At 56.5% G+C, this 19,022-nt stretch overlaps 1 protein-coding gene across 6 annotated transcripts in view; it reads left to right on the top strand.

Annotated features, from left to right (window-relative positions):
* si:dkey-24l11.2 (uncharacterized protein LOC100034462 homolog) overlaps positions 1–19,022 on the top strand; it is a 240,859-nt gene that overhangs the window by 58,383 nt on the left and 163,454 nt on the right. For all 6 annotated transcript variants that reach the window (XM_041178397.1, XM_041178394.1, XM_041178396.1 and 3 more), the window contains exons 5-6: positions 2,987–3,131; positions 4,060–4,487. In XM_041178397.1, the coding sequence (XP_041034331.1) occupies positions 2,987–3,131; positions 4,060–4,487 (573 nt within the window). The remainder of the gene's footprint in view (positions 1–2,986; positions 3,132–4,059; positions 4,488–19,022) is intronic.

The raw sequence follows: 19,022 nt of genomic DNA, 5'->3' as shown, positions 1-19,022 counted from the left end.
TTATTGGTCGTGCCTTCAGTCGCCTCAGCCTGAAGCTGTGGAAATCCTTTCCTGAAGTTCTTCAGCTCACCACCTCTATCTCCTTATGATGCTGCTCAAAATCTACCTGCTTAGCCACCAAATGTCTTCGTTTTTGATTCCATGACAATCACTTTTGTTCAGTTTCTGTTCTTGTGAAGCACCTTGGGCTGTTTAAGCATAATGAAAGGAGGCTATATAAATGCAAGTTGTTGCTGTTTGTGCAGTCTCAGATGTTCATCTGCAATACCTCATGGAATTTAAGTGAAGACCCCAAGTGTCTTCACTGTGTCCCACAATCATGGAAAGCACTTCATAATTCTCAGGGAGAGGTTGTGTTGAACAACATAGACACATTTATGGGGAAGCTAGATGAACACATGAGGGAGAAAGGAATAGAAGATTATGCTGATTGGACAGGATGATGAGGTGTGGGAGGAGACTTGTGGAGCATAAACATCAGCATGGACCATTTAGGCTGAATTACCTGTTTTTGTGTTGTACATTCTCTGATTGCCAAGCTGCTGGTAACCACAAGTGTAAAGGTGTATTGTTTTTAACGTTTTGACCTTGGTGTTTTGCAAGATCCATGTACGCTATCAGACACCACACACATAGAAAAATTGAATGCACAAATTGTTTCTTTAACCAGTGTGCGCCTCAGGACTGCCTTTGTCCTTGCGGTTGGAAGGAACAAATAGGGAACCTCCTTTTGTGAACAGCACTTTTCCTGTTCTCTGTTTCCTGGCAATGGAGTGTGATATATAAACTGCCAGGAAGTGTTACAATCCAGTGTTCTCAGCTGGCAGTTTTGGTGTCAAGACCATGAATCAGGAATCTCAGTGCAAGAACCTGGTTGCAGTCTGTTAAAATATACAGATAGAAAATCACATGAGCTATCACTCTAGTTCACTAGCTTCTGTGCGCAGTTCCTAATGTGTGTCCCAATGCACAAAACTTGCTGTGGAAGTGCTAAATCTTAAGATTTACCCCATGGTGAAGACATGCGAGATGTGATTTATGTCACCTGGGTGGTGCGATGTGATCATTCAGGAGGGGTAAAGTCCAGAATGAGCTATTAGCAGTGCCACAGTTGGGCCGTAAGTTACGTTAATGATCCTTCCTCACTGGTGTGCAAGTTAAGCCTTTAAAATATAAATTGGTTTAAATGCATCTCAAACATAATTTGTGTGGGATGTGTGCTCGCTCTGGCAACCACGTTGTCAGCTTTTATTCCTTCTGCCCTAAAGCATGACATCCGCATTAACTCGGGAAAGTACCTAGTGGAGACAGGTCCACGTTGAAGAACTGTTAGTCAATAATCATTTGCAGCTGCAGTAAGTGGGGGGGGGCGGGGGGTGGGTTGGTAACTGACAGTTTTCTCATGAAAAACAAAAACAGAATTACCTGGAAAAACTCAGCAGGTCTGGCAGCATCGGCGGAGAAGAAAAGAGTTGACGTTTCGAGTCCTCATGACCCTTCGACAGAACTGAGTTTTCTCATGGAACCTGAATATCAAAGCACAGATTTAACTATTGGGAATAAATGGAAAAATTAGCTTCTTATAAGTGTCCCTCTGCCCTCCAGCTCCCAAAAGAGTCCAGTTTTTAATAGCTTCTGGCTTTTGGGTGCTTGAGCAAATCACATCGGACAGGCAAGTGGCAGCTGACATTTAATGCAGGGGAGTGTGCAGTGTATCATTTTGTTAGGAAGAACGAGGAGAGGCAATATAAATATAGATAGCAGGGCAATCCGGGAAAAGGGGTAGTGAGATTAGCTGAGTTGCTCTTCGAGAGCTGGCAGGACATGATAGGCTGAATGGCCTCCTTCTCTGCTGTAACCATTCTATCTGTGGGAGTCGTTCCAACCTGGCAGTATGACACTGATTGGATGCTCGCTGTCTTTTTAAAATTCCATTGTCTCAAGATCCTTTGAAGCGATCCTCTCCGATTGACATGAGCCTGAACTGGGAATCGGTATCAGATAGGTGGAGAATGAACGGCATTGTTTTTAATTGTGTGTCAGTGGAAGGTCAAACAACACACTGTATACCGTGTATTGTGTTGTGTCGAAATAAGGCTCTGCTATTGAGAGATTTTTCTCTCTTTCCTTGTCCTTGGTGCCTTGTACCAGTCTACAACCTCTCCCTCCGCTCTCAGCAAGTGCTGTGCCATGTGTGCAAGTGAGCAAGGAGCAGCCACCCCTGTTGTCAGCCCCTCAGAACCTTCTGATCTCCACTCGTCTCCTCTGAATAATGAGGAAGTCAGTCTGGGGGTTTCAGCTCACATCCTGTACTTGGAATAAAAATTAGGGAATAACAGTTCGAAGTTTGTTATCAAATTCTACTTTGTTTTGCAGATCTCTATAGTTTTCATGGTGTGAACATATTGTACAGAACAATAACTTTTTTCACTTTTATACCTGATGATGATGTAGAGGTTTGATCATGACAGATATACTGTACTTTAGTGGGGTGTGAAATTGATAACTTTCAGTTCCAATATATGTACAAGTAGTTAAATTCTTGGTAGGGTGTAAAGCATTGTGACCCATTGTTGTTAGGTTCCAGTTGTAGCTCTGATGGCATTTGAAGGTGACTGCTTTCTGTACCTAGACCTTGTTGATCACTAGACTAGCTGGAGTTCCTGGTGATCAGTAAGAATCGGTCTGGAAACCTTTCCTGGGGCTTGGTGTATATCGCTGTTGCTTGAGAAAGCAGCAAGATCTCTCTCCTAAATTGAGAGGATAATTTGGAGATAGAAGAGGACGAAAGGGATGAATGGCAAAGTAAATCTCTCATTCTCATACCCACCCATGTCCTTGCCTTGCCTGAAGAGTGAAGTAATTTAAGTTTAAATTTGTCACTAACCTCGTGTTAGCTGTTGTACATTGTCATTGTGTTCATTCCTGTTTCTGAGCTATGTCCTGTAATTCCACACATTTATATTCATCCCTCTCTTTAATTTAGGCATGTGCGCATGGCCTCAGAGGAATGGTTGCGGGCAAAGCATGCCACCAACAGACTGATGGGCAAGTTAGAGCTGCTGTTTCGTCCATACCTGCGGTGGCTGGATCGCAACATGGAGAAACTGTTCACAGAGGGAGCCAGACAGGTAAAACCAACATCTTTCCATTGGATAATTCTATCCCTTCTAGTTACTTGTTAGTACCGAACCTGAGTATTGCTGAAAAAAGACACATTATTGAAGCTTTTTGCCTTGCAAGAATAACAAATGTAAAGGAACAACAATTTATATTGCATGAGAAGAGAATGCTGATTGGTTGGTAAGTCCCTCCTTTACATGCTGTTGTATCCATTCAGTCACTCCTCACTCTGTCAGACTCGACTTCACTCCACACCATCAGGTGGAAATTTCAGAGGGCTTCAAGTGAAATCTTGGAAAGGGTTTACTTTACCCCATTCATTTCCACTGCAGTTTTATTAAATCAGGGGATCAATATCAATATCAACATCAGTCAGTAGCATTCTCGCCAATTGCGTCAGAAAGTCATGAGCTTCAAGCACCACCCTTGAAACTTGAGCAACCAAATCTAAGTTGACGTTCCAGAACAGGGCAGAGGGAGTGCTGCATTGGCGGAGGTGCAGTCTTTCAGTTAGGATGTTAAATATTTCCATTACAGGGAGAACGTCCCACCACTCCAACTGAAGAGCAAGGAAGTTCCCCTCAGTGCTCGCCAATATATATCTCAAAACCAGCATCATTAAAGCAGATTATCTGCTTACAATTTAATTGCTGTCTGTGGGAGCTTGCTGTATGCAAATTACATACTGTGTTTTCCTATAACAGCAGTGACTATAAAACCAATGAAGTAATTTTGAAGTAAAGCACTTCAAGATGTCCTGGGGTCGTGTAAAGGACCATACAAATGCGCATCTTTCTTTTACACTACTGTGACGTTCAATAGTTGTTTCTTTCTGCTGAAATTGCTACATAAATGTAAGTTATTGTTGAAGAAAGCCTTTGGAATATCATTGTGTTTTTCAAAGAAAATAATTCTCGTCTTTTCTTGCATTTCCAGATAAAGAGGGAATTGGACGCAGAGAGAGCTGGGATCCGCATTGTACCCTACCAACACCTTCAAGCATGTTTGCCAGAAGCTGCAGCTCCTCGGACAGCAGACTCGCCTGCAGACCCTCGGAAGGAGGATGACCTCAAGGGCTTGTCACAGCAGCTGCAGCAAGTCAAGGTCACAGAGTCGGAGAGCCCTGAAATGAGCGGCACAGGGAGTGAAATCAGTTCCAGTGAGGAGGATGACAGTTGCTCAAGGACCGACTCGCCATCTGTCCACAGGCGTGAGCTGCACTCAGCGGGCAGCACGAGTGGGGGGCTGGCACCGGAGTCTGACCGTTGTAAGGGCACTGCAGTGCGGCTTGTTGGTTTAGAGCTGGGCGAAGGAACGGCAACACTGGCAGCTCAGAAGATCACCATGTCACTGAAGTGTAGCAGGTATGTTGAATGATCAATGATGTGTGTACATGTGAAACAGAATGATGTTGGGCTTTTTAAACAAAAGCATGTCATAGAGAGATAGGATCATAGAGAATGGAAGGCAGACAACTGGCCCATCATTGCCTGTGATTTCTATCCAGTTAGTCCCACTTCCTTTGCTCTTTTCCCAAGGTCCTGCAAATACATCTTTTCAAGTATATATCAAAATTATTTCTGAAAGCTCCAAATGAACCTACTTCTACAGACCCTGTCAGTGCATTCCAGATCTGATATCTGTATCTTCCAGCTACGGACTCCTCTGACAATTCCTCCCTATTTACTCTATCAAAACCCTTCCTAATTCTGACTTCCTCCATTAAATCTCCCTTTAACCTTCTCCAGTCTCTCCACCTAAGTCCCTCACCCTGATAAATGTCCTCTGCACCCTGTGCAAAGCCTTGACATCAGAGTGACCAGCCATCACATAATTTCCGAGATTACCTTCTTATTCTGATTTTAATCCCATATCACCCCCAGAGTCTTGTCTTCCGGGGACAAGTTTTGTCCTGGATTTCTTCAGTCGCTGCAGGGTTTGTTTCCGTGTACTCGATGGCCGCAGCTGGTTGGTGATTGAGTTCGGGAATGTCCACTGGGCATCACTACACGCACCCACCAGTTCCCAAAGTCTCGCCAACACCTCCCGGACATGACGCCCAGACTTGCCGACACCTCCCCGACCTCACTCCCACAGTCTCGCCAACGCCTCCCCGACCTCACTCCCACAGTCTCGCCAACACCTCCCCGACCTCACTCCCGCAGTCTCGCCAACACCTCCCCGACATCACTCCCACAATCACGCCGACATCTCCCCGACCTCACTCCCACGGCCTCACCAACACCTCCCCGACATCACTCCCACAATCACGCCGACATCTCCCCGACCTCACTCCCACGGCCTCGCCAACACCTCCCCGACATCACTCCCACATTCTCGCCAACACCTCCCCGACATCACTCCCAGTCTCGCCAACACCTTCCCGACATCATTCCCAGACTCGCCAACACCTCCCCGACATCACTCCCAGTCTCGCCAACACCTCCCCGACCTCACTCCCACACTCACCAACACCTCCCCGACCTCACTCCCACAGACTCACCAACACCTCCCCGACCTCACTCCCACAGCCTCGCCAACATCTCCCCGACCTCACTCCCACAGTCTCGCCAACACCTCCCTGACATCACTCCCAGACCCGACAACACCTCCCCGACCTCACTCCCACAGTCTCGCCAACACCTCCCCGACCTCACTCCCACAGCCTCGCCAACTCCTCGCCGACCTCACTCCCACAGTCTCACCAACTCTTCCCCAACCTCACTCCCAGACTCGCCAAGACCTCCCCGACCTCATTCCCACAGTCTCGCCAACTCCTCCCCAACCCCACTCCCACTCCCACAGACGCGCCAAGATCTCACCGACCTCACTCCCACAGTCTCGCCAACACCTCCCCGACCTCACTCCCACACTCACCAACACTTCCCTGAACTCACTCCCAGACTCGCCAACACCTCCCCAACCTCACTCCCACAGACTCGCCAACACCTCCCCGACATCACTCCCACAGTCTCACCAACTCCTCCCCGACCTCAGTCCCACAGACTCGCCAACACCTCCCCAACATCACTCCCACAGCCTCGCCAACACCTCACCGACCTCACTCCCACACTCACCAACACCTCCCCGACCTCACTCCCACAGACTCACCAACACCTCCCCGACCTCACTCCCACAGCCTCGCCAACACCTCCCCGACCTCACTCCCACAGTCTCACCAACACCTCCCCGACCTCACTCCCACACTCACCAACACCTCCCGACCTCACTCCCACAGACTCACCAACACCTCCCCGACCTCACTCCCACAGCCTCGCCAACATCTCCCCGACCTCACTCCCACAGTCTCGCCAACGCCTCCCTGACATCACTCCCAGACCCGACAACACCTCCCCGACCTCACTCCCACAGTCTCGCCAACACCTCCCCGACCTCACTCCCACAGCCTCGCCAACACCTTCCTGATATCACTCCCAGACTCGCCAACACCTCCCTGACCTCACTCTCACAGCCTCGCCAACTCCTCGCCGACCTCACTCCCAGACTCGCCAACACCTTCCCGACCTCACTCCCACAGCCTCGCCAACTCCTCCCCAACCACACTCCCACAGACGTGCCACGATCTCACCGACCTCACTCCCACAGCCTCGCCAACACCTCCCTGACCTCACTCCCACACTCAACAAAACCTCCCTGACCTCACTTCCACACTCACCAACACTTCCCTGAACTCACTCCCAGACTCACCAACGCCTCCCCGACCTCACTCCCACACTCACCAACACTTCCCTGAACTCACTCCCACAGACTCGCCAACACCTCCCCGACATCACTCCCACAGTCTCACCAACACCTGCCGGACCTCAGTCCCACAGACTCGCCAACACCTCCCCAACATCACTCCCACAGCCTCGCCAACACCTCCCCGACATCACTCCCACAGTCTCGCCAACTCCTCCCTGACCTCAGTCCCACAGACTCGCCAACACCTCCCCAATATCACTCCCAGACTCGCCAATGCCTCCCCAACCTCATTCCCAGACTCACCAACACCTCCCCGACCTCACTCCCACAGACTCGCCAATACCTCCCCAACCTCACTCCCAGACTCACCAACACCTCATCGACCTCACTCCCAGACTCACCAACACCTCACCGACCTCATACCCAGACTCGCCAACACCTCCCTGATCTCACTCCCATAGTCTTGCCAACACCTCCCCGACCTCGCTCCCAGACTCACCAACACCTCCCCGACCTCACTCCAACAGTCTCGCCAATACCTCCCCAACCTCACTCCCAGACTCACCAACACCTCATCGACCTCACTCCCAGACTCACCAACACCTCACCGACCTCATTCCCAGACTCGCCAACACCTCCCCAATCTCACTCCCATAGTCTCGCCAACACCTCCCCAACCTCACTCCCAGACTCACCAACATCTCCCCGACCTCACTCCCACAGACTCGCCAATACCTCCCCAACCTCACTCCCAGACTCACGAACACCTCATCGACCTCACTCCCAGACTCACCAACACCTCACCGACCTCATTCCCAGACTCGCCAACACCTCCCCGATCTCAGTGCCATAGTCTCGCCAACACCTCCCCGACCTCACTCCCAGACTCACCAACACCTCCCCGACCTCACTCCAACAGTCTCGCCAACACCTCCCCGATCTCACTCCCACAGTCTCGCCAACACCTCCCCGACATCAATCCCACAGACTCGCCAACATCTCTCCGACATCACTCCCACGACCTCGCCAACACCTCCCCAACCTCACTCCCACAGTCTTGACAAAACCTCCCCAACCTCACTCCCAGACTCGCCAACACCTCCCCGACCTCACTTCCACGGCCCTGCCAACACCTCGCAGAGATCACTCCCACGGCCTCGCCAACACCTCCCGAACTCACTCCCACAGCCTCGCCAACTCCTCCCCGACCTCACTCCCACAGTCTCGCCAACTCCTCCCCGACCTCACTCCCACACTCACCAACACTTCCCTGAACTCGCTCTCAGACTCAACAACACTTCCCCGACCTCACTCCCACAGTCTCACCAACACCTCCCCGACCTCACTCCCACAGTCTCACCAACACCTCCCCGACCTCACTCCCACACTCACCAACACCTCCCCGACCTCACTCCCACACTCACCAACACTTCCCTGAACTCACTCCCACAGACTCGCCAACACCTCCCTGACATCACTCCCACAGACTCACCAACACCTCCCCGACCTCACTCCCACAGTCTCGCCAACTCCTCCCCGACCTCACTCCCAGACTTGCCAACACCTCCCCAACATCACTCCCAGACTCGACAACACCTCACCGACCTCACTCCCATACTCACCAACTCCTCCCCGACCTCACTCCCACAGCCTCGCCAACACCTCCCCGACCTCACTCCCACAGACTCACCAACATCTCCCCGACCTCACTCTCACAGTCTCGCCAACACCTCCCCGACCTCACTCCCAGACTCGCCAACACCTCCCCGACATCACTCCCAGACTCGACAACACCTCCCCGATCTCACTCCCACAGTCTCGCCAACACCTCCCCGACCTCACTCCCACAGACTCGCCAACACCTCCCCGACCTCACTCCCAGACTCGCCAACACCTCCCCGACCTCACTCCCACAGTCTCGCCAACACCTCCCCGACCTCACTCCCACAGACTCGCCAACACCTCCCTGACATCACTCCCACAGTCTCACCAATACCTCCCCGACCTCACTCCCACAGACTCACCAACACCTCCCCGACCTCACTCCCATGGCCTCGCCAACATCTCCCGAACTCACTCCCACAGTCTCGCCAACACCTCCCCAACATCACACCCAGACTCGCCAACACCTCCCTGACCTCACTCCCAGACTCGCCAATTCCTCACCGACCTCACTCCCAGGCTCGCCAATTCCTCCCCGACCTCACTCCCAGACTCACCAACACCTCCCCGACCTCACTCCCACAGACTCACCAAAACCTCCCCGATCTCACTCCCATAGTCTCGCCAACACCTCCCCGACCTCAGTCCCACAGACTCGCCAACACCTCCCCGACCCCACTCCCACCAACTGGACAACACCTCCCCGACCTCACTCCCACAGTATCACCAACTCTTCCCCAACCTCACTCCCAGACTCGCCAAGACCTCCCCGACCTCATTCCCACAGTCTCGCCAACTCCTCCCCAACCCCACTCCCACTCCCACAGACGCGCCAAGATCTCACCGACCTCACTCCCACAGTCTCGCCAACACCTCCCCGACCTCACTCCCACACTCACCAACACTTCCCTGAACTCACTCCCAGACTCGCCAACACCTCCCCAACCTCACTCCCACAGACTCGCCAACACCTCCCCGACATCACTCCCACAGTCTCACCAACTCCTCCCCGACCTCAGTCCCACAGACTCGCCAACACTCCCCCGATCTCACTCCCAGACTCGCCAACACCGCCTGACTTCACTCCCACAGTCTCACCAACATCTCTCCGACTCACTCCCACAGTCTCGCCAACATCTCTCCGACATCACTCCCACAGACTCGCCAACATCTCCCCAACCTCACTCCCACAGTCTTGAGAAAACCTCCCCGACCTCACTCCCAGACTCGCCAACACCTCCCCGACCTCACTCCCACGGCCCTGCCAACACCTCGCAGAGATCACTCCCACGGCCTCGCCAACACCTTCCGAACTCACTCCCACAGCCTCGCCAACATCTCCCCGACCTCACTCCCACAGTCTTGCCAACTCCTCCCCGACCTCACTCCCACACTTACCAACACTTCCCTGAACTCACTCCCAGACTCACCAACACCTCCCCGACTTCACTCCCACAGTCTCACCAACACCTCCCCGACCTCAATCCCACAGTCTCACCAACACCTCCCCAACCTCACTCCCAGACTCGCCAAGACCTCCCCGACCTCATTCCCACAGTCTCGCCAACTCCTCCCCAACCCCACTCCCACTCCCACAGACGCGCCAAGATCTCACCGACCTCACTCCCACAGTCTCGCCAACACCTCCCCGACCTCACTCCCACACTCACCAACACTTCCCTGAACTCACTCCCAGACTCGCCAACACCTCCCCAACCTCACTCCCACAGACTCGCCAACACCTCCCCGGCATCACTCCCACAGTCTCACCAACTCCTCCCCGACCTCAGTCCCACAGACTCGCCAACACCTCCCCAACATCACTCCCACAGCCTCGCCAACACCTCACCGACCTCATTCCCACACTCACCAACACCTCCCCGACCTCACTCCCACAGACTCACCAACACCTCTCCGACCTCACTCCCACAGCCTCGCCAACACCTCCCCGACCTCACTCCCACAGTCTCACCAACACCTCCCTGACCTCACTCCCACACTCACCAACACCTCCCCGACCTCACTCCCACAGACTCACCAACATCTCCCCGACCTCATCCCACAGTCTCGCCAACACCTCCCTGACATCACTCCCAGACCCGACAACACCTCCCCGACCTCACTCCCACAGTCTCGCCAACACCTCCCCGACCTCACTCCCAGAGCCTCGCCAACACCTTCCTGATATCATTCCCAGACTCGCCAACACCTCCCTGACCTCACTCACACAGCCTCGCCAACTCCTCACCGACCTCACTCCCAAACTCGCCAACACCTTCCCGACCTCACTCCCACAGCCTCGCCAACTCCTCCCCAACCACACTCCCACAGACGTGCCACGATCTCGCCAACCTCACTCCCACAGCCTCGCCAACACCTCCCTGACCTCACTCCCACACTCACCAATACTTCCCTGAACTCACTCCCAGACTCACCAACACCTCCCCGACCTCACTCCCACACTCACCAACACTTCCCTGAACTCACTCCCACAGACTCGCCAACACTTCCCCGACATCAATCCCACAGTCTCACCAACACCTGCCCGACCTCAGTCCCACAGACTCGCCAACACCTCCCCAATATCACTCCCAGACTCGACAACACCTCACCGACCTCACTCCCACACTCACCAACACCTCCCTGACATCACTCCCGCAGCCTCGCCAACACCTCCCCAACCTCACTCCCACACTCGCCAACACCTCCCCGACCTCACTCCCACAGCCTCGCCAACACCTCCCCGACCTCACTCCCACAGCCTCGCCAACACCTCCCTGACCTCACTCCCAGACTCGCCAGCACCCCCCCGACCTCACTCCCACAGCCTCGCCAACACCTCCCCGACCTCACTCCCACAGTCTCGCCAACACCTCCCCGACCTCACTCCCAGTCTCGTCAACATCTCCCCGACCTCACTCCCACAGCCTCGCCAACACCTCCCCGACCTCACTCCCACCGTCTTGACAACACCTCCCTGACCTCACTCCCAGACTCGCCAATACCTCCCCGACCTCACTCCCAGACTCACCAACACCTCCCCGACCTCACTCCCACAGACTCGCCAATACCTCCCCAACCTCACTCCCAGACTCACCAACACCTCACCGACCTCACTCCCAGACTCACCAACACCTCCCCGACCTCATTCCCAGACTCACCAACACCTCCCCGATCTCATTCCCATAGTCTCGCCAACACCTCCCCGACCTCACTCCCAGACGCACCAACACCTCCCCGACCTCACTCCAACAGTCTCGCCAACACTCCCCCGATCTCACTCCCAGACTCGCCAACACCGCCTGACTTCACTCCCACAGTCTCACCAACATCTCTCCGACTCACTCCCACAGTCTCGCCAACATCTCTCCGACATCACTCCCACAGACTCGCCAACATCTCTCCGACATCACTCCCACGACCTCGCCAACATCTCCCCAACCTCTCTCCCACAGTCTTGAGAAAACCTCCCCGACCTCACTCCCAGACTCGCCAACACCTCCCCGACCTCACTCCCACGGCCCTGCCAACACCTCGCAGAGATCACTCCCACGGCCTCGCCAACACCTTCCGAACTCACTCCCACAGCCTCGCCAACACCTCCCCGACCTCACTCCCACAGTCTTGCCAACTCCTCCCCGACCTCACTCCCACACTGACCAACACTTCCCTGAACTCACTCCCAGACTCACCAACACCTCCCCGACTTCACTCCCACAGTCTCACCAACACCTCCCCGACCTCACTCCCACAGTCTCACCAACACCTCCCCGACCTCACTCCCACACTCACCAACACTTCCCTGAACTCACTCCCACAGACTCGCCAACACCTCCCCAACATCACTCCCACAGACTCACCAACACCTGCCCGACCTCACTCCCACAGTCTCGCCAACTCCTCCCCGACCTCAGTCCCAGACTCGCCAACACCTCCCCAACATCACTCCCAGACTCGACAACACCTCACCGACCTCACTTCCATACTCACCAACTCCTCCCCGACCTCACTCCCACAGCCTCGCCAACACCTCCCCGACCTCACTCCCACAGTCTCACCAACATCTCCCCTACCTCACTCCCACAGTCTCGCCAACACCTCCCCGACCTCACTCCCAGACTCACCAACACCTCCCCGACATCACTCCCAGACTCGCCAACACCTCCCCGACCTCACTCCCAGACTCGCCAACACCTCCCCGACATCACTCCCAGTCTCGCCAACACCTCCCCGACCTCACTCCCACAGACTCGCCAACACCTCCCCGACCTCACTCCCACAGACTCGCCAACACCTCCCTGACATCACTCCCACAGTCTCGCCAACACCTCCCCGACCTCACTCCCACAGACCCACCAACACCTCCCCGACCTCACTCCCACAGCCTCACCAACATCTCCCGAGCTCACTCCCACAGTCTCGCCAACACCTCCCCAACATCACTCCCAGACTCGCCACACCTCCCCGACCTCACTCCCAGAGACTCGCCAACACCTCCCCGACCTCACTCCCAGACTCGCCAATTCCTCCCTGACCTCACTCCCAGACTCGCCAATTCCTCCCCGACCTCACTCCCAGACTCACCAACACCTCCCCCATCTCACTCCGAAAGTCTCGCCAACACCTCCCCGACCTCAGTCCCACAGACTCGCCAACACCTCCCCGACCCCACTCCCACCGTCTCACCAACTCCTCCCCGACCTCACTCCCAGACTCGCCAAGACCTCCCCGACCTCACTCCCACAGTCTCGCCAACTCCTCCCCAACCCCACTCCCACAGACGCGCCAAGATCTCACCGACCTCACTCCCACAGTCTCGCCAACACCTCCCCGACCTCACTCCCACAGACTTGCCAACACCTCCCCGACCTCACTCCCACAGACTTGCCAACACCTCCACGAACTCACTCCTACAGACCCGCCAACACCTCTCGACCTCACTCCCACAGTCTCGCCAACACCTCCCTGACCTCACTCCCGCAGTCTCGCCAACACCTCCCCGACCTCACTCCCATAGTCTCGCCAACACCTCCCCGACCTCACTCCCACACTCACCAACACCTCCCCGACCTCACTCCCACAGCCTCGCCAACACCTCACCGACCTCACTCCCGGACTCACCAACACCTCCCCGACCTCACTCCCACAGTCTCACCAACACCTCCCCGACCTCACTCCCACATTCACCAACACTTCCCTGAACTCACTCCCACAGACTCGCCAACACCTCCCTGACATCCCTCCCACAGACTCACCATCACCTGCCCGACCTCACTCCCACAGTCTCGCCAACTCCTCCCCGACCTTACTCCCACAGACTCGCCAACACCTCCCCAACATCACTCCCAGACTCGACAACACCTCACCGACCTCACTCCCATACTCACCAACTCCTCCCCGACCTCACTCCCACAGCCTCGCCAACACCTCCCCGACCTCACTCCCACAGTCTCGCCAACACCTCCCTGACCTCACTCCCACACTCACCAACACCTCCCCGACCTCACTCCCACAGACTCACCAACACCTCCCCGACCTCACTCCCACAGCCTCACCAACATCTCCCCGACCTCATCCCACAGTCTCGCCAACACCTCCCTGACATCACTCCCAGACCCGACAACACCTCCCCGACCTCACTCCCACAGTCTCGCCAACACCTCCCCGACCTCACTCCCAGAGCCTCGCCAACACCTTCCTGATATCACTCCCAGACTCGCCAACACCTCCCTGACCTCACTCCCACAGCCTCGCCAACTCCTCCCCAACCACACTCCCACAGACGTGCCACGATCTCGCCAACCTCACTCCCACAGCCTCGCCAACACCTCCCTGACCTCACTCCCACAGCCTCGCCAACACCTCCCCGACCTCACTCCCACCGTCTTGACAACACCTCCCTGACCTCACTCCCAGACTCGCCAATACCTCCCCGACCTCACTCCCAGACTCACCAACACCTCCCCGACCTCACTCCCACAGACTCGCCAATACCTCCCCAACCTCACTCCCAGACTCACCAACACCTCACCGACCTCACTCCCAGACTCACCAACACCTCCCCGACCTCATTCCCAGACTCACCAACACCTCCCCGATCTCATTCCCATAGTCTCGCCAACACCTCCCCGACCTCACTCCCAGACGCACCAACACCTCCCCGACCTCACTCCAACAGTCTCGCCAACACTCCCCCGATCTCACTCCCAGACTCGCCAACACCGCCTGACTTCACTCCCACAGTCTCACCAACATCTCTCCGACTCACTCCCACAGTCTCGCCAACATCTCTCCGACATCACTCCCACAGACTCGCCAACATCTCTCCGACATCACTCCCACGACCTCGCCAACATCTCCCCAACCTCTCTCCCACAGTCTTGAGAAAACCTCCCCGACCTCACTCCCAGACTCGCCAACACCTCCCCGACCTCACTCCCACGGCCCTGCCAACACCTCGCAGAGATCACTCCCACGGCCTCGCCAACACCTTCCGAACTCACTCCCACAGCCTCGCCAACACCTCCCCGACCTCACTCCCACAGTCTTGCCAACTCCTCCCTGACCTCACTCCCACACTGACCAACACTTCCCTGAACTCACTCCCAGACTCACCAACACCTCCCCGACTTCACTCCCACAGTCTCACCAACACCTCCCCGACCTCACTCCCATAGTCTCACCAACACCTCCCCGACCTCACTCCCACACTCACCAACACTTCCCTGAACTCACTCCCACAGACTCGCCAACACCTCCCCAACATCACTCCCACAGACTCACCAACACCTGCCCGACCTCACTCCCACAGTCTCGCCAACTCCTCCCCGACCTCAGTCCCAGACTCGCCAACACCTCCCCAACATCACTCCCAGACTCGACAACACCTCACCGACCTCACTTCCATACTCACCAACTCCTCCCCGACCTCACTCCCACAGCCTCGCCAACACCTCCCCGACCTCACTCCCACAGTCTCACCAACATCTCCCCTACCTCACTCCCACAGTCTCGCCAACACCTCCCCGACCTCACTCCCAGACTCACCAACACCTCCCCGACATCACTCCCAGACTCGCCAACACCTCCCCGACCTCACTCCCAGACTCGCCAACACCTCCCCGACATCACTCCCAGTCTCGCCAACACCTCTCCGACCTCACTCCCACAGACTCGCCAACACCTCCCCGACCTCACTCCCACAGACTCGCCAACACCTCCCTGACATCACTCCCACAGTCTCGCCAACACCTCCCCGACCTCACTCCCACAGACCCACCAACACCTCCCCGACCTCACTCCCACAGCCTCACCAACATCTCCCGAGCTCACTCCCACAGTCTCGCCAACACCTCCCCAACATCACTCCCAGACTCGCCAACACCTCCCCGACCTCACTCCCAGAGACTCGCCAACACCTCCCCGACCTCACTCCCAGACTCGCCAATTCCTCCCTGACCTCACTCCCAGACTCGCCAATTCCTCCCCGACCTCACTCCCAGACTCACCAACACCTCCCCGACCTCACTCCCACAGACTCGCCAATACCTCCCCAACATCACTCCCAGACTCACCAACACCTCACCGACCTCACTCCCAGACTCACCAACACCTCCCCGACCTCATTCCCAGACTCACCAACACCTCCCCGATCTCATTCCCATAGTCTCGCCAACACCTCCCCGACCTCACTCCCAGACGCACCAACACCTCCCCGACCTCACTCCAACAGTCTCGCCAACACTCCCCCGATCTCACTCCCAGACTCGCCAACACCGCCTGACTTCACTCCCACAGTCTCACCAACATCTCTCCGACTCACTCCCACAGTCTCGCCAACATCTCTCCGACATCACTCCCACAGACTCGCCAACATCTCTCCGACATCACTCCCACGACCTCGCCAACATCTCCCCAACCTCTCTCCCACAGTCTTGAGAAAACCTCCCCGACCTCACTCCCAGACTCGCCAACACCTCCCCGACCTCACTCCCACGGCCCTGCCAACACCTCGCAGAGATCACTCCCACGGCCTCGCCAACACCTTCCGAACTCACTCCCACAGCCTCGCCAACACCTCCCCGACCTCACTCCCACAGTCTTGCCAACTCCTCCCCGACCTCACTCCCACACTGACCAACACTTCCCTGAACTCACTCCCCGACTTCACTCCCACAGTCTCACCAACACCTCCCCGACCTCACTCCCACAGTCTCACCAACACCTCCCCGACCTCACTCCCACACTCACCAACACTTCCCTGAACTCACTCCCACAGACTCGCCAACACCTCCCCAACATCACTCCCACAGACTCACCAACACCTGCCCGACCTCACTCCCACAGTCTCGCCAACTCCTCCCCGACCTCAGTCCCAGACTCGCCAACACCTCCCCAACATCACTCCCAGACTCGACAACACCTCACCGACCTCACTTCCATACTCACCAACTCCTCCCCGACCTCACTCCCACAGCCTCGCCAACACCTCCCCGACCTCACTCCCACAGTCTCACCAACATCTCCCCTACCTCACTCCCACAGTCTCGCCAACACCTCCCCGACCTCACTCCCAGACTCACCAACACCTCCCCGACCTCACTCCCAGACTCGCCAACACCTCCCCGACCTCACTCCCAGACTCGCCAACACCTCCCCGACATCACTCCCAGTCTCGCCAACACCTCCCCGACCTCACTCCCACAGACTCGCCAACACCTCCCCGACCTCACTCCCACAGACTCGCCAACACCTCCCTGACATCACTCCCACAGTCTCGCCAACACCTCCCCGACCTCACTCCCACAGACCCACCAATACCTCCCCGACCTCACTCCCACAGCCTCACCAACATCTCCCGAGCTCACTCCCACAGTCTCGCCAACACCTCCCCAACATCACTCCCAGACTCGCCAACACCTCCCCGACCTCACTCCCAGAGACTCGCCAACACCTCCCCGACCTCACTCCCAGACTCGCCAATTCCTCCCTGACCTCACTCCCAGACTCGCCAATTCCTCCCCGACCTCACTCCCAGACTCACCAACACCTCCCCCATCTCACTCCGAAAGTCTCGCCAACACCTCCCCGACCTCAGTCCCACAGACTCGCCAACATCTCTCCGACATCACTCCCACGACCTCGCCAACACCTCCCCAACCTCACTCCCACAGTCTTGACAAAACCTCCCCAACCTCACTCCCAGACTCGCCAACACCTCCCCGACCTCACTTCCACGGCCCTGCCAACACCTCGCAGAGATCACTCCCACGGCCTCGCCAACACCTCCCGAACTCACTCCCACAGCCTCGCCAACACCTCCCCGACCTCACTCCCACAGTCTCACCAACACCTCCCCGACCTCACTCCCACAGTCTCACCAACACCTCCCCGACCTCACTCCCACACTCACCAACACCTCCCCGACCTCACTCCCACACTCACCAACACTTCCCTGAACTCACTCCCACAGACTCGCCAACACCTCCCTGACATCACTCCCACAGACTCACCAACACCTCCCCGACCTCACTCCCACAGTCTCGCCAACTCCTCCCCGACCTCACTCCCAGACTTGCCAACACCTCCCCAACATCACTCCCAGACTCGACAACACCTCACCGACCTCACTCCCATACTCACCAACTCCTCCCCGACCTCACTCCCACAGCCTCGCCAACACCTCCCCGACCTCACTCCCACAGACTCACCAACATCTCCCCGACCTCACTCTCACAGTCTCGCCAACACCTCCCCGACCTCACTCCCAGACTCGCCAACACCTTCCCAATATCACTCCCAGACTCGTCCACACCTCCCTGACCTCACTCCCACAGCCTCGCCAACACCTCCCCGACATCACTCCCAGACTCGTCAACACCTCCCGAACTCACTCCCACAGACTCACCAACACCTCCCCGTCCTCACTCCCACAGTCTCGCCAACTCCTCCCCGACCTCACTCCCAGACTCGCCAACACCTCCCCAACTTCACTCCCACAGCCTCGCCAACTCCTCCCCAACCCCACTCCCACAGACGCGCCAAGATCTCACCGACCTCACTCCCACAGTCTCGCCAACACCTCCCCGACCTCACTCCCACACTCACCAACACTTCCCTGAACTCACTCCCAGACTCACCAACACCTCCCCGACCTCACTCTCACAGCCTCGCCAACACCTCCCCGACCTCACTCCCACAGTCTCACCAACTCCTCCTCGACCTCACTCCCACACTCACCAACACCTCCCTGAACTCGCTCCCAGATTCACCAACACCTCCCCGACCTCACTCCCAGACTCACCAACACCTCCCCGACCTCACTCCCACAGTCTCGCCAACTCCTCCCCGACCTCACTCCCAGACTTGCCAACACCTCCCCAACATCACTCCCAGACTCGACAACACCTCAACGACCTCACTCCCATACTCACCAACTCCTCCCCGACCTCACTCCCACAGCCTCGCCAACACCTCCCCGACCTCACTCCCACAGACTCACCAACATCTCCCCGACCTCACTCTCACAGTCT

This window comes from Carcharodon carcharias, chromosome 32, assembly GCF_017639515.1.
Source record: "Carcharodon carcharias isolate sCarCar2 chromosome 32, sCarCar2.pri, whole genome shotgun sequence".
NCBI classification, from domain to species: domain Eukaryota; kingdom Metazoa; phylum Chordata; class Chondrichthyes; order Lamniformes; family Lamnidae; genus Carcharodon; species Carcharodon carcharias.
This window is presented reverse-complemented; position numbering and strand designations above follow the sequence as displayed.